Below are 14870 nucleotides of genomic sequence, written 5' to 3' on the forward strand. Positions count from 1 at the left end.
CATGATGGATTATTGAGAACAGCGCGCGGATGATGAGCGGAGATATTTGTTGTGTTCGAGTTGTCACAGATAGAATGTTTACATATATTATTAGCTCATGCCCGCCTGCTTTTAAGTTTTTTTAACTTATCTGCAATCAGCGAACGCACTATACGCAGATATAATGACGTGCAGTAGTTTAAAGTGAATCCCTGTTCCGTTTATATGGGCATTTTTCCTTAGTTGTTTTTGCATAGTGAAATATATTCCAAAACAAATATCAAAGTAGGTTCAGCGTTTAGGCTCTAAAGTGTAGCAGACAACATTTACAATATTAGTTCGGGTAACGCTTAAAAATTAATAAATCTTAAATTATTAATTGTGTATTTCAATATTTAAAACGAAAAAAACGTAAGTACCTACTCATGTGAAAACGTACAAAGGCAACCTAATAAACTTAATTGAAGTTAAATTTTTTGATTGAATTTCTTTTCAATACTAAGCTTTTTCCGTATCACTAGAAAATTAGCTGACAGTAACAATGAAAAGTAAAAATCAAGTGAATAGCACGCAGGCCATTAAAGTGCCTTTAAGACTCCACTCAAATGAATAAATGATTGAATTTTCAATTAAGATTACATTGAAAGACGGAAGACTGTGAACTTAGTTGACGAAAGCTGGATTGCAAGATGATTAAAAAGTATTGGAACCTTTTTGGAAACTCTTGAGTGCGGACTTAAAGGGACTTATGACAAAGATTACCCGATGGATTCCGACTTTATTCAATTCCACTAAACCGAAAATTAGTTTTAAATAACTGTCTACGATTGGTTTAATTAATCAGTAAAGGGTTTATTTTGCATTTTAAGTGATGATAAGTAGTAAATTTAAGTTGAATTTGTAGAAAATATACATATATTGAAGTTCAACCGATTACCGATTCAACTGAACTTTACACATTTATTTGATAAAATAGAATGTTATAAATAAACCTAATTAACTGAAATTTTGTATGCAATTTAAACTGAGAGTACTTACACAGAATAAAGAACAAATATAATTTATTTCTAGAGTAAGTACGTGTGTTGTCGCTACCAACTGCTTTTTGAAATATTAAGGAAAACGATCATGTTTTAATGTAATATAATTTGTTTTTTCCAAAAAATTTAAAGAGGACTGTTTCCAAGGCTTTTTTGTTCAGGTTGTTTTTATCGACTTACTAGGTTTGTGTTCATGACCTTCATGGCAACTTTTTTTAAACATCCATTGAAAATGGTATTGTCATTTAGATATTTCTCCCGGAAGAGTTTATTAGATGTATTTTTAACTTTATTATTGTAGAAGAGAAAAATGTTATATAGTTTGGGCAACATAGGTGAAACTAGAACCAAATTTTAATGATACTTAATAAACAATACGGGGACGAAGTCACGAACAACAGTATTTTTTAAATAATAATGCTGAATCGAACAATTTTATCCTAAACTAATTTTAAATTAAATATAGAATCGCCGCTACTGGTATAGACCGGCCAGTCCAATACAAAATCAAATAAAAGCATTGATTTATTTGTCAGTTCAAATCGATGCGCTATCTATTGGTCTGATTTATCGAATGCAAATCGATAAAAATAAACTTCCACTAACGTCTGTCTCTGTCTAATTATAAATTAATCTAGTGTAGATTGACACATGTGTGCCATTGAGCGAATGTGTTAGTTTAACCGGCCGACGCAAAGCATCTTGTGTTTTTGTTAAGAAAAAAAAGTGATTTGTGAGTGGAATTTCGATTAGGGTTGTCTTGCAGAACACGTGTAAAACACATGGATTCGAATATTCGAAATAACTATAACAATATGTAGGTTTATTTTAAGTGACTAATGTGATTCCTAAGGAATTTAAATAAATATTTGTTTATTAAATTTGCTTAACAATTTTTTTTATTTTTTATGGTAATAGAAAGCTTAATGGGTTAAGTATAAAATTATCATTAAAAAGTATTGACTTCAAACGATAAAGTTAAAAGGACATCAGGGTAGCATACTCGAAAGAACTATGGTCCCCGTGGGATTTGCATCAAACTAAAATGTACTTACGCAGGTGAAGGCATGCACAAAGGCTATATTAATTACATTTACTTAATTCTTTTTGTGTATCATAAAAATATATAAAATGACGACCTCTATCGGAAATCCAGATATTCTTTTCCATCGCCTCGGGCTAGACTCCTAGCGCCATCTATTAAACGACCTTGGAGCTACGTTGTAACAACTGCAGTGCTGCTAGTTGCATCCCGCCCAATCCTACAGGAACTACTTTTGCGGCCAGATATTTTTTTTTATTTTCCTCTCATTCAAATGCAATATAAAATAAAACAAAGTCATTGTTGGAAGTGTTGCGGCTGGCCTTATTTGCATAGGATTAGCTTTACCATAGGCGTAGATAGGTGAATAAACAAGTCAAACTTCATTTATTTTTAGCTAAGTAAAAAGGTGGTTTATATTACATTAAAAAAGAATATCAGATTCTTTAGAACCACTTTTGTTCATAAAGTGATTAGGTACTTAAATATCATAGGTAACATTTTCAGGAAAACACATTTCTTGATGATATCACTTACAAATAAAGTAAAAATAAATGCAACTACTTCTTTTTATATATTCTTTTTTTTCTCAAGGTGAACTAAAACACTGAAAGACTTTTCAATCTCGGAGTTCACAGTCTACAAAGGGGAATTTAGCCTATTTTAGTCAGGTCCAGTACACAGATTCAAGGGTAGTTTAAGTTCCAATAGGCTCTGGAGGGAAAACTATAGACAAAAGGAAATCTGGTGTGCAGAAGGCAGGCGGCGAGTCGGTACCGCTTCTATTTCGACCGGCAGAGCGATGACCGGACCGCTTTGCTACAACAGTCGATAATTATGTTGTCAACTGACTAAAGCGAGCCCTACAAAGCGGATCAGCGCTGGATCAGTCGCTTTTTGTGCTACAAAGACCATTACGCGATCCGTTTCCGAGCGTAAAGTCAACACTGTTATGAAGTTTTCATTGAGTTTTCGACGGAAAATCGCCTAACGTGGGAAATTGCGAATGCTAGGATTGCGATTTGAATGGATAATGAGCTTCAGTGTATTCGTTAATTGAGTTGATATGTAAATAAACAGGAGCGTCGAGCATCATTCAATCATTGCAGCTCAAAGGCTAGTATACTATTTTATTGTTGTCAGTTCACTGTTTGCCAACAGTGAATTATGTTGCGAAATTACAAAGGCTATTTATTTGAACTGTCGGGCTTATGGGGCAGACCTTTGCAAATATGTAGAGTGTTGGCATAAAGTATGTTGATGGAATTCGCATACCTTTTTGATATAAGATACATACGTAAGTTACCAAACCACCAGTGTCAGATAGTGGCAAATTCAATTATTTAAATGTTTTAGTTTATATTATTTAATGACATAGAAGACTTATTAAAAAATATACCAACTGAGTGCTGAAATATTCAATTGTGAAATGACTAAAATACAATACAGTAGACGCGTTTATAATTCAGCTCAAATGACGTTTTACTTATTCATTGCATCCACATTTCAATTTGTGGTTTGTATAATTTGCATTATTTATGGCACTCGACTCGACCTATTTGTCTGTGACACCTTTTATAATATAGGCAATTTTAATTTGTATCATTGTTTCTAGGGGCTAAAACATGAAGTTATTAAAAAAATTGCTGGGATTTAAAAATTGTTATTCGAATACCTAAGTGACTTGCCAATACTGCTTTCAGTGCCAGTAGAGCTACAGTAGAATTCTACTACACTACATAGTTTTGTATGTTTCTATACTAAAATGTATTCACTAATTATCGTAACGGAATTATTGGACTAGGTTTTATTCCAACATTTAAATAAATTGTGTTGTTGCTAACTTTTTAAAATGTAGATTTCAAAATAGATTTTTTTAATCCTTCGAACGTTACTAACAAAAAAAACTTTTTAAATAACTTTTACTTATCTTCGTTTACACGACAACATCAATTCGTCTGATTTTTAGACGCTAGGTGGCGCGGGGCGGGTGTGCAGTTAATACTGAACGGTATCAATTAAAACTGTCTGCTCTGATTTATTTTATTGGCCTCACAATTGATTACATTACGCCAAATTGACCGCAATGTATGGGAGTCTCAGCCCAGGGCGCCGCACTGCGTTGAAAAATGTTCCCGATTATGGATTTTGGTATTTATTCGGAATCCCGGTGGCTATTTTGACATGTTTGACGCGGGTCGACGTGTTGCGTAGATTTTGAAATTGTACCAAGCCGTGTCTATCCTTGTTTTTTGTAAATGCTAATATGGATTTTTTGTCTCCGTTCTGGTTCATCTCGGTGCATTAGTTTTAATGGTCAGATGATTAAGATGGATACTATTCGATGCTCTCATAGGAAAATAAACTCAATGCTTGTTTGTTGCACAATAACTCTCCAGCCTTATAGCTAGTTTAAAATCGTGAACGAGATGTGTCTTTACATTGAATATTTTTTTTCGAGAAATGAGTGATATGCATTATTTGCATGCCACTGAGGCCGAAACAATAGCTTTCAGAATTTTTGCCTGTTTGTCTATTTTTCTGTTCACGATAGAATCAAAATAACAAATTATATAGTTATAAAGTCACTGTTTGATGCCTGTAAGGTAATATTTGTATAGATGAGTAGTGTATTTGTTCCTGAAGCACTATCAATCACTCACCTAATTGCGTTATTTATCTACCCCTGCACTGAAAGCGCATTGTCATCGACTCATGTAATTTCACTTAGTGGGCTCTTTACTTATCTATTATTTCATAACAATTTCCTGCCAGTCACTATAACAGCGTTAAGTGTTCTGTTCAGTGGATGGGTCAGGTATTTCAAGATATATTTTGCATGCTGATACGTTTATATTAAAGAATAAAAAGGAAACTTTGGAACTTTATTCATTTTTTTTTAAGTTATTGCACCTCCCGTACCATCCATCTCAGTTTGGTCCGAAGGTTCGACTGGCAGAGAATGCCTTGTGGCATTAAGTTCACCTGTTGTACATTTTACGATAGTCAAGTTTATAAATGGATGTTCAATAGTTTCAGAGCTTATATAAGTTATATAACGTATAATGTAATTCGTAATCGTAATCACGCAATACGTAATCATCTTTATCCTTGACGAGGTAGATGATTAAATCCACGTTCAGTTGTATGGATGAATGAAAGAATTGAAAATTCAAATAGTGACAAGTTGCTAGCTAGTTGCCTAAAATAAGAGTTCGAAAAGTTATTAACCTTTCCCTTCATTAAATAAGGCAGCCAATTATGATTATGTCATCATCGCTATTAGGAAAAGTTAAAAATAAAAATCTATAATTTTACACTATTGGACGACTTATTGTAAAATTATAAAAGAAATCTCCACATATATCTATTTATTAAACTAGTTATTGATTTACAGCTTCCCAATAGTACAAATACCGTTCTGACAAGTACTTACCATTTAGGCAGTCAATTTGTGAATGAGTGATGTCCAAAGTCACTGGGTACCAAACTAATTCCAACTATGCGTGGCGGGCTGGGATGCTTCAGACAAATAATTTGTGTTGTTTAAGCAAATGAAATGACCCAAAACATAGCTCGTTAGCAACTTCTGCTACTGACGTAAGATTCCAGTTAATTTTGCTCTTTGAAATGCTATTACTTACGCAAACTGACTTTGATGATATATCACGAAATGTGATTTGTGAAAAGATGAATGTCAATATTTACATGTGTAATTTGGATGTAATTTAATTTATTGGTTTAGTTAAAGTTTTTAATAGTTCTCTTGCTTCTAAGTAATTTTAATGTTAACAGAATACTTTGGTGCTATAATCGTAATATCATATCCATCCCCATTACGTATAACGATCATGTTATTTTACTTGTCAAAACTTGTTATGAATATGATCACAAACACCATTTATCATAACAGCCATAAAAATACGTCAATTTATGATTGCGTTTGAAACATAACTTTTCGCGTGATATAAAAAGCATTAATATTAGAATCAACAGTTCTTGCGGGTGTTGCCTTTGGGGAAGAAAAATGTGAAGAAAAACTTTCAACACGCAATAAATTCCATGTTAATACACCTAGGCCATTATAAGTAGAGGTCAGTTGCTATGGTAACGCGGACGATTCTTGCTTAGTTAAATATTTTCAGGAAATTCACGCGGATGAAGAGGGTCGCTGGCCGGCCAGCCCGGAGAATTCTGGCGATTGCGATGATATATGAGGGCGCATTATTTTCTTATCTTTTCTCTTTCTAACTCCACCGCTCATACTTTATTCCCGCTCGCATTATAAACGTTTTACTTTTCATATTTCGTAATAGACGTTACGCCTTAGGCCCGAATGGTGTTAGTATTACGTAAATTTCGGGTAATATGTCATAGTCCCGAAACTCGCGTTCTTAGGCTCCGTTGATGATTTCATTTAGGGCGGAGAACGATATAAATTAATTTTTGTTTGATCGCGACTCAGGAAATTGTTTCTTGAAAATGATATTGTATTGTGTTATCGCTGGGAACAAGCTAGGAAAATATTTTCATTGTAATGCGAATTGAAATACTCTATTATCGCAATGTATTTAACTTTAAAGAGAATCACGAAAATGTCTACCGAACTGCTGTGGCATATACTGATATATAGAAAATCTAATAGAAAGGGGCTGTAAACTAGCTATCTTTCATAAATAAAATTGTCTCCAAATGTCGCATGTTTCCCCTCCGTCTAGATAAATCGATATCAGAAAATGTTTATTTTCACTCCCGTATCTACATCAACTGACAGCCGGCGGGTTCGAATTTCCATAGTTTTAAAATTCAAAATTAGAAACAGTTAGGTTGGGATGAAGTAAACAATCTGACCTTGGGAACACCTTGACTGTCGCTCACGAATCATATGGATAGCGGACGCGCGACCTAAATGCCGTATTCCGAATAAAGATGAGGTTATTTGGAGGAAAAATAGAAAATCTCTCATATATCTTTGCAGATTCGGAACTATGTTTGGGCATAATCTGGTACAAATTCGTTTCCCTTCTATATAATATATGTTTTTTTATAACGTGATTTGATTTCATCTGATAAATTAACATTGTAAGGTGTTTCCATTAACATTAAAAATCTATGTTTTGTTATTATTTAAGCAGATTTTCTGGCAAATCATACATACATACATATAGTCACGTTTATAAGCCTTGCAGGGTAGATAGTGCCAACAGTCTTGAAAAGACTAAACGTGGCCTGTTCAACGACAAACGATAAAATAATCATTTCGATATACTTGTGTACTTTATAGATACATAATTTCAGCAAACATCGAATTATACAGTTGATCGCTTAGTCCAAAATTAAATTGAAGTAATTCCTTGCAATCATAAAATTAGTAGTAGTACGTAACATGATATCAAATACTTCTGTAAAAATGGGTTAAACAAGCGGAAGAAAAATTTCTTGAAAGAATATCGGTTGTAGCATTACCTAATTGTCAACGAAGGAGATCCCCTGGGAAATGTGTCGTTATACGATCAAAGCTTAATTGCATTGACCGCGCTTCGACGGACGTCCGCCGATCTTGGACAACAAAGAAAATGGATTAAAATAAAAATATTACAGCTTAACGATATTTTAGAACGAACGATACGATGTCGATCAGTTTTAAATAAGAGTCGTCGTTTTCCTAATGATTTTCCCTGTTCAAAAAGAAAGTTTTGATATGTACTGTTATATCCTTCTTAGAGAGAAGTCGGGGGACCAATAGCCAATATAGATTTGATGATCAATTCGTTGATTCTGATGATCGAATCCAGTGAAAGGTAACGTTCAGCAACAACAAACCAATTTGAAATATTCGATTTCGAAAGATGATCAGTGGTAATGAATCAGCGCATCAACAGAGATGCTTTTATACTCATTAAACTTAATTTTAGTTTTAAGGATGATACGAGACTCGAACCTAGAAACAAAATTTGTAATCACAAGACAGCTGCCTTAATATTGCACAAATATTTTAATTACTATCAATCCCAATACAACGAACTTAGCAATGAATCAAATTCATTGAAATCATATTTATCTCAACTTTTAATTCCACATTATTGTACATGCCTTTTTTGGTGTGCTCACTTTCCTTAGGCGGGTGGGAGCCGCAGCGGAAAATAAAATTGATATCTAGCCGCGGGCGCCGAGAAAAAGCATTTCGAAATAAATGACTTTTTAAATTTCATCGTTGCACACAGTTTCTCTGTCAATTGTCGAGGCCCGCAACGTAACTGGATTTTGCGACGGGCATTTTATTGTGCGACATACAAGATCGCGACTTTTATATCGCGGACGTCGCTGTATGAAATAAAGGAGCATGGCGCATTGTGTCCTGTATTGCCAATCAGGACAATTACCTTTAGCGGAAGACAATGTAAAAATTGAATTCTTAAGGGACTTTAAATTATTGTCAATCTGTGGTATAATTTCTATTTTGGTTATGTTTGAAATCCTCCAAATACTATGTTTCTATTATTAGCTGTACCATTGCCATATTTAATGCAAATTTTCAGACACAAGTAAGTTAGAACTGTCTGAACTATAAAAATAATTTATGAATAAAGATATCAAATCATCACTATATGTTTTACGCTCACTAATAAACAACGACAGATTACATGCCAATATTAACCTCACTTTAAGCCAAGTGAGTCTTCCACGAATGAAATAAACAGTTCCTACTTATTTGTACATGAACAAACAAATGAAACTAAATACAGTATAAATTTGATAGTTGCTGCAACCAATCCGTGTGAAACTTGCTAACTTTCAAATGGCGTTTGAAGTTGTGTTTAATAAGGTATTAACGAACATAGTTTCCAAGCGAAATACGCCAAAAGGCGAACCGCGGCAGTTGCCGAAACTGACATGTGCTTAGTGCCGTACCATGAGTTTTACTTGCGACTAAACGTTAACGACGATAGACTAAAAAAAGGGTCTGAATTGAGAGAAATCTACATACATACATAATATCACTATTATCCCTTACTGAAAGGAAAAGACTGTATGGCCCAATGATGGAATTTCAGAGACGGAGAAGATCTGAGATCAAATGTTTGTATAGTACTGGCTTTATTCCATTTTGTTCTTTCTCGAACTTTAAGAGTAATAACACACATACAGATCACACTTAGGTAATGATAGCTTATTTTATGAGTTTATGAGCTTTAGTTATAAGAATGGGCTAACAAGTGCTGTGAAAAAATCATCGTGAGAGAACCTGCAGATTCAGGCAACTCAATTTGCTGTGATGAATATTACCCAAGCTTGTTTAGGTACTCTTTAAAATAGAGTTGGCAGTTTTTTCACGAACTCTACAAAGCGTTCCTGGCCAATAGTCAAACGTATCACGTTTTTATCAATAGTCACAAATATTGAAAGGCCATGGTCAGTGGCATCGCCAATCACTTCATTTCCGCTAAAAACTTAATTTTCATACCACATAATTTACGACAGTCGTCAGCGACTAAAGAAATCGAAACTCATAGTAGCAACACAGAACTAGCAAGAACTTGGCGCAGGTGTTGCTTAAACGTGTAATAACAATACATTACTAAACAATTAACTTACGCAACAAGAAGTAATTTGTGTTTCTAATCATATACAGGCTATGTATAGAAAAATAGAGATAACTATTGAACGGGTCTTCTAGACAATATTTAGTATTAATGAATTGGATGAGTCTAACTCCTAAGTTATTCGTAAGTATACCTATCTAATTTTATTTTAATGTCATTGTTAAACTATTCATATTTATTTATGCACTTTAGCGGAACTTGTAATAGGAAGACAATGTTCTATGAAGTTAACTGTACTAATTCTTAAAAAAATACTGCACTTTTATATTTGGACTCACTTGCCATTCAACGTGTTATATACATTACAAAATTAATATGAATTTGGTTAACATTTACACTTAGTTATATAAAAATGTAGAAACCGCGTCATTTTTTTTTCTTTTCATAATATATATTTTTTTAAAGATGGCCAGTTCTAACCTATTTCTATATGTATGTATACATTATGCACGCGGTCGCTAGGATTGTCGCATGTTCATCATATTAAGTTCATTCAGAGCATCTTCCAAATATCGACTGTCTTGTTAATTAAGGATAGTTGATAGGTAAATTTTTTGTAACACCGGTTTACCGGTTAACCCATATGAAAGATAGTTATAAACTAAACTGCAGGTAAGTTTATTTACATTATGCACGCGGGCGCATGGACAAATTGTCGCAAGTTCATCTCATTAGCGTCACTCAGAGCGTCGCGCGGCAGAGGAAGCTCGTGTTTTTGTCGCGCGTCACTTGTCGCTTGTCGCCAGGTGTAAGTTTTCTGTGCAGTGACGGCGCAGCGGATATTCGATTACATTTTGTGTCGCATTATGGTAGACACGTGTTTGGTTAAACAGAGACAATATAAGTAATCGGATATTTTGATATTTTAACAACTTAGTAAAAATTTAAAGAGGTAGGTAGGTCATTTCATTCTTTAATTTATAATGGAACTAGCTTACCCCGCTGCTTTGCCCTCCTAAAATTAGCCCAATCAACAAAAGCGACTAATTTAACACAACCACCAAATTAGCACCACCTAAAAAAACAACGACTTAACTGCCAACTGCAAAAGAATACAGGATTTTTGCAAATCCCACTATTTTTGTGCACTAAATGTTATGATGGAAATTTCCATCACCATGCAAAGAAGGGTTAATCCAATAGACAGCCCGTGAAGAGGTAACAAACAAACAAAGAATAAAAACATTTTAATGGATAAGTAGTACTCAATTTAATGGATTATTAAGTGATAATTAACGTAAATAGATCTTTGGCAAATTTGCAAAATTTTTCAGGTAAATTAAAACAAAACAAAATGTCAATGATTGAAAGGTCAACACAATCATGCCGAAAAGCATTTTACATTTTACGGCCATTAGCAAAAGAACCCGTACTAATTGTGAGTGACACGAACACGACGAGTGAGAACCAATCCGATTACGGATTCGTATCGTGTCACGATTCCAGAATAGACCCGCGTCTGTCACTTCACGTTCAAGATCATGGCCTTTCCACTCCACCGGGATTATGTATGCGCCAAGAATGACAATTAGTTACAGATACATCGATGTTGACGACAAACAAGCAAATATTTTAATAGTAGAAAAGCAACGTCCATGTTTTTATAGCGCAGTAAAACGTCTCGTTGGTCAGTAACTTTACTGCCGTGATGCTTAAATTTTTAGATTATATTTCTTCGCTTCATTCTTCAGATATATTTAATACTAGTAGTCCTTTTAGTCTACAAGATAGCTCACGCACGATTTTTAAGAGACAATCGATGTTTAAATCGATAAGTCAAATGAAATCGATTGATTCAACCACTCATCGTTCCTTGTTCCAACCGTCATTCTTTTTTCGTGCGAGATAGCTTACACACGCATACCCTACTCGGAAAAAATAAATTTTATTTCATCATAAAAAATGTCGAAACGTGAACTACAATACTTAAAGAAAAAACTTAAACAGCTCGAAGATCAACAAAAACGGAAACGCCGTCGAATTTTTATAGAATCTTCAATAGATACTGGTGAGTAATTAATACATTACCCATTGTTTAAATATCATTTCCTCGAAATGAAAATTTTATCAAATTGTACACTTAAAATGCCTTGCTAACAATTTAGAATTTTAGACCATATCAAAATCCCTTATATGAAATAAGTACATAAAAATTTTTTAACCTACCCTCAAACATAAAATATAAATCCGCTATACAGTAATAGCAACCTTTACAAGGGATTTATTTTATTTACGCAAGTACTTACTATGTAACTACTGGTATTTATAGTAGGTATCTCTTGAAACCTGGCGGTTAACCGTGAGTTAACACGAAGGTCACCTGTGTATAGAGTTTAAATACCGGGCGGTTAACCGTGAGTTAACACGAAGGTCACCTCTCTATATAGACCAAATACCGGGCGGTTAACCGTGAGTTAACACGATGGTTAAAACGGTCGCTGAACGATTACAAATCGTTTTATATTATTTCAGACGATAACTCGTCTCGCAGTTCCACTCCGCCACCAAATGCTGACATCCCTATAAATACAACTGACACCCCGAATAACGGTACACCTGGAGAGACTGCCCCAGTACTTATCGATGAACTCTCAATACCAGTACCAGAAAATAACGCCGATGCTGATGCCACCCCGGAACTTGACCCGGATGTACTTACCGCGCTTGGAGAAGAAATTGAGGATAAAAGTAAATTTGGGGAAGCTATTCATCGAAATCTAGCCCAGCGATGGGAACCTATCCTCAAAAAAGGCCTACCAAAAGAAGCAAAGGAGAAGCTGATGAAGGAGTACCTTATACCCGAAAATTGCACTTTATTGCAAGCGCCAAAATTGAATCGTGAGGTATCGGCCGCTATAGCTGAGGCAGCCAGGCAACGGGACAAGAAGAAGGAGACTGCGCAGCAGCAATTAGGGATTGGCATATCGGCTATTAATAAGGCTTTGACATCGATGCTAACCTCGGATAATAAAGTAGAAGCCATTAAAATATTAAGTGATGGATGCAGAATACTTACTGACCTTCACTTTCAAGAGACGCAGGCGCGTATTAGTGTTATTAATTACTCTCTCGCGAAACCATTCCTTAATGTTGTCCAAGACAGCGAAAGAGATGACACGTTGTACGGGAATAAGTTGGGTGAAAAAATAAAGGCCTCAAAAACGATTGAAAAACAAGGCCTTTCTATCAAAAAATTTGTAAAGACTTCTAAAATTACGTCTAATACAGAACACCCAACACCAGTTCTGCGCTCGCATTACCAGACCAAACAAACTGGCTCATACCAGGGAAACTGGACCGGGTCTTCGCGCTACCATCAGAACAGGGGGGGGCGCCGAGGACCAAGCAGGACGATTACCCCTGTGACACGCCGGTCTCAAGCGCAACAATCGTCGAGCACAGCGGTCACGAGCAAATCGAAAACAACCGCAACTCGTCAGTGAACCAGGTACAACATGCTGGTAGAATTTCTTATTTTTATAACTGCTGGCTTAAAATAACATCAAATCCTGTAGTCTTAGACTGGATTCGTTTTGGATTTTCTATCCCTTTTGAGTCTCATGTTATACAGACACATGTTCCTTTATTATCACGTACAGCCTCCGAAAATGCAGATATGACTGTGGCTATAAATAAACTTATAGATCTCGGTGCGATTCGCTCTTGCGAACCTTGTGTTGGTGAGTTCATATCGCAAACATTCTTAGCCCCAAAACCAAATGGCGTTTTATTTTAAATTTAAGAAAATTAAATAGATTTGTTTCTAAACAACATTTTAAAATGGAGGATTTCCGGACGGCATCTAAACTTATACCACAAAATGGCTTCATGGCTACTATTGACCTTAAAGAAGCTTATTTTCTCGTTTCAATTAATGAGTCTGATAGAAAGTTTTTAAGATTTCTTCATCAGGACGAAAATGACCATATTAGTACATATGAATTCAATGCATTACCATATGGTCTTTCGGTCGCTCCTAGAGTCTTTACTAAAATTATGAAAGAAGTAATGTCTTATCTTCGTTCCCAGGGCTCTAAAAATGTATTTTATTTAGATGACGTTTTGTGCATCGGAGATAACTATAATGATTGTTATAATAACGTTAAAATAACACTTAAAATGTCTGGGCTTTATTATAAATTACGAAAAAAGCTCATTAGAGCCTAAACAGTCATGCAAATTTCTTTGATTTATATATAATTCAGTTCATCGAACTTTGTCTTTACCTTCTGAAAAGCGATACAAGATTTTAGATTTGGTAACGAAGTTCTCAAAAGCCCCGAAATGTACTATAAGAGAATTCGCTCAAATTATAGGAATTCTAGTAGCTGCTTGCCGCGCAGTTAAATACGGTTGGTTATACACAAAAATTTTAGAACGTCAAAAATTTCTAGCACTTATGAAATGCGCAAATTACGAAGCAAAAGTCAATTTTGATTCTGTAATCTTAGAAGACCTTAACTGGTGGAAGCTTAAAGTTTTAACTTGTAATAATTCCCTAAAAATAGCAGACTTTGATTTGAAAATATTCACAGATGCATCTCATACTGGCAGTATCCAATAAAAGTAGAACAAACGGGGCTTGGAGGACCGATGAACTCGAATCGCATATAAACTATTTAGAATTATTAGCAGTTTTTCTAGGTCTCAAATATTTTGCAAGTAAAAAATCTAATTGTTCAATTTTATTACGTATTGATAACACGACAGCGATCAGAATAGAATAGAATAGTTATTTTCATCTTACATTAATACAAAGGATAATTTCGAAGCAGATGAAGAGTCTCGTAAACTCAATCTAGATACGGAATGCCAATTATCCGATTTGGCTTTTGAAAAGATTACTAATTGCTTAGGATATCCAGCAATAGATCTTTTTGCTTCTCGGGCCAATGTTAAATGCCACAACTACATTTCGTGGAGAAAAGATCCTGACGCCTTTTCTATTGATGCTTTTACAGTAAAATGGAATAAATATTTTTTTTATACCTTTGCACCATTTTCACAAGTGTCTTTAAAAAATAATACAAGAAAATGCTACCGGAATACTAGTATTCCCCTTTGGGCCATCTCAGCCATGGTATCCTCAATTAATGAGAATGACCACCTCCGATATAGTTTGGTTAAATCCTAATGTTCATCGTATAAAATCGTGTTACAGAAATCACCTTACCCTGGGTACCGCGATTCTCTCAGGCAAGCGTT

General features: G+C 34.8%; 3 protein-coding genes across 7 annotated transcripts in view; 2 read left to right on the forward strand and 1 right to left on the reverse strand.

The window, feature by feature from the left end:
• Positions 1 to 14870, forward strand: part of LOC106131844 (RNA-binding protein Musashi homolog Rbp6) — a 476408-nt gene that overhangs the window by 111572 nt on the left and 349966 nt on the right. The gene's annotated exons all lie outside the window — the stretch shown is intronic.
• LOC132901784 (piggyBac transposable element-derived protein 3-like) overlaps positions 1 to 14870 on the reverse strand; it is a 138255-nt gene that overhangs the window by 15452 nt on the left and 107933 nt on the right. The window lies entirely within an intron of this gene.
• LOC132904429 (uncharacterized) lies at positions 10960 to 13384 on the forward strand. Its single transcript, XM_060954815.1, has 2 exons — positions 10960 to 11043; positions 12053 to 13384. Exons 1-2 carry the CDS (start codon positions 10960 to 10962, stop codon positions 13106 to 13108), a joined length of 1140 nt encoding a protein of 379 aa, XP_060810798.1. The 3' UTR covers positions 13109 to 13384.

This window comes from Amyelois transitella, chromosome 5 (genome assembly GCF_032362555.1).
Source record: "Amyelois transitella isolate CPQ chromosome 5, ilAmyTran1.1, whole genome shotgun sequence".
Lineage (NCBI taxonomy): Eukaryota > Metazoa > Arthropoda > Insecta > Lepidoptera > Pyralidae > Amyelois > Amyelois transitella.

What these genes read in the sequence shown, in the direction of transcription:
- LOC132904429 (XM_060954815.1), top strand. Translation starts at nt 10,960, where the DNA reads ATGTCAATGATTGAAAGGTCAACACAATCATGCCGAAAAGCATTTTAC. An exon ending in CAAAAGAACCCGTACTAATT is followed by an intron (nt 11,044 to 12,052) that starts GTGAGTGACACG and finishes CTCTCTATATAG; the next exon opens with ACCAAATACCGGGCGGTTAA.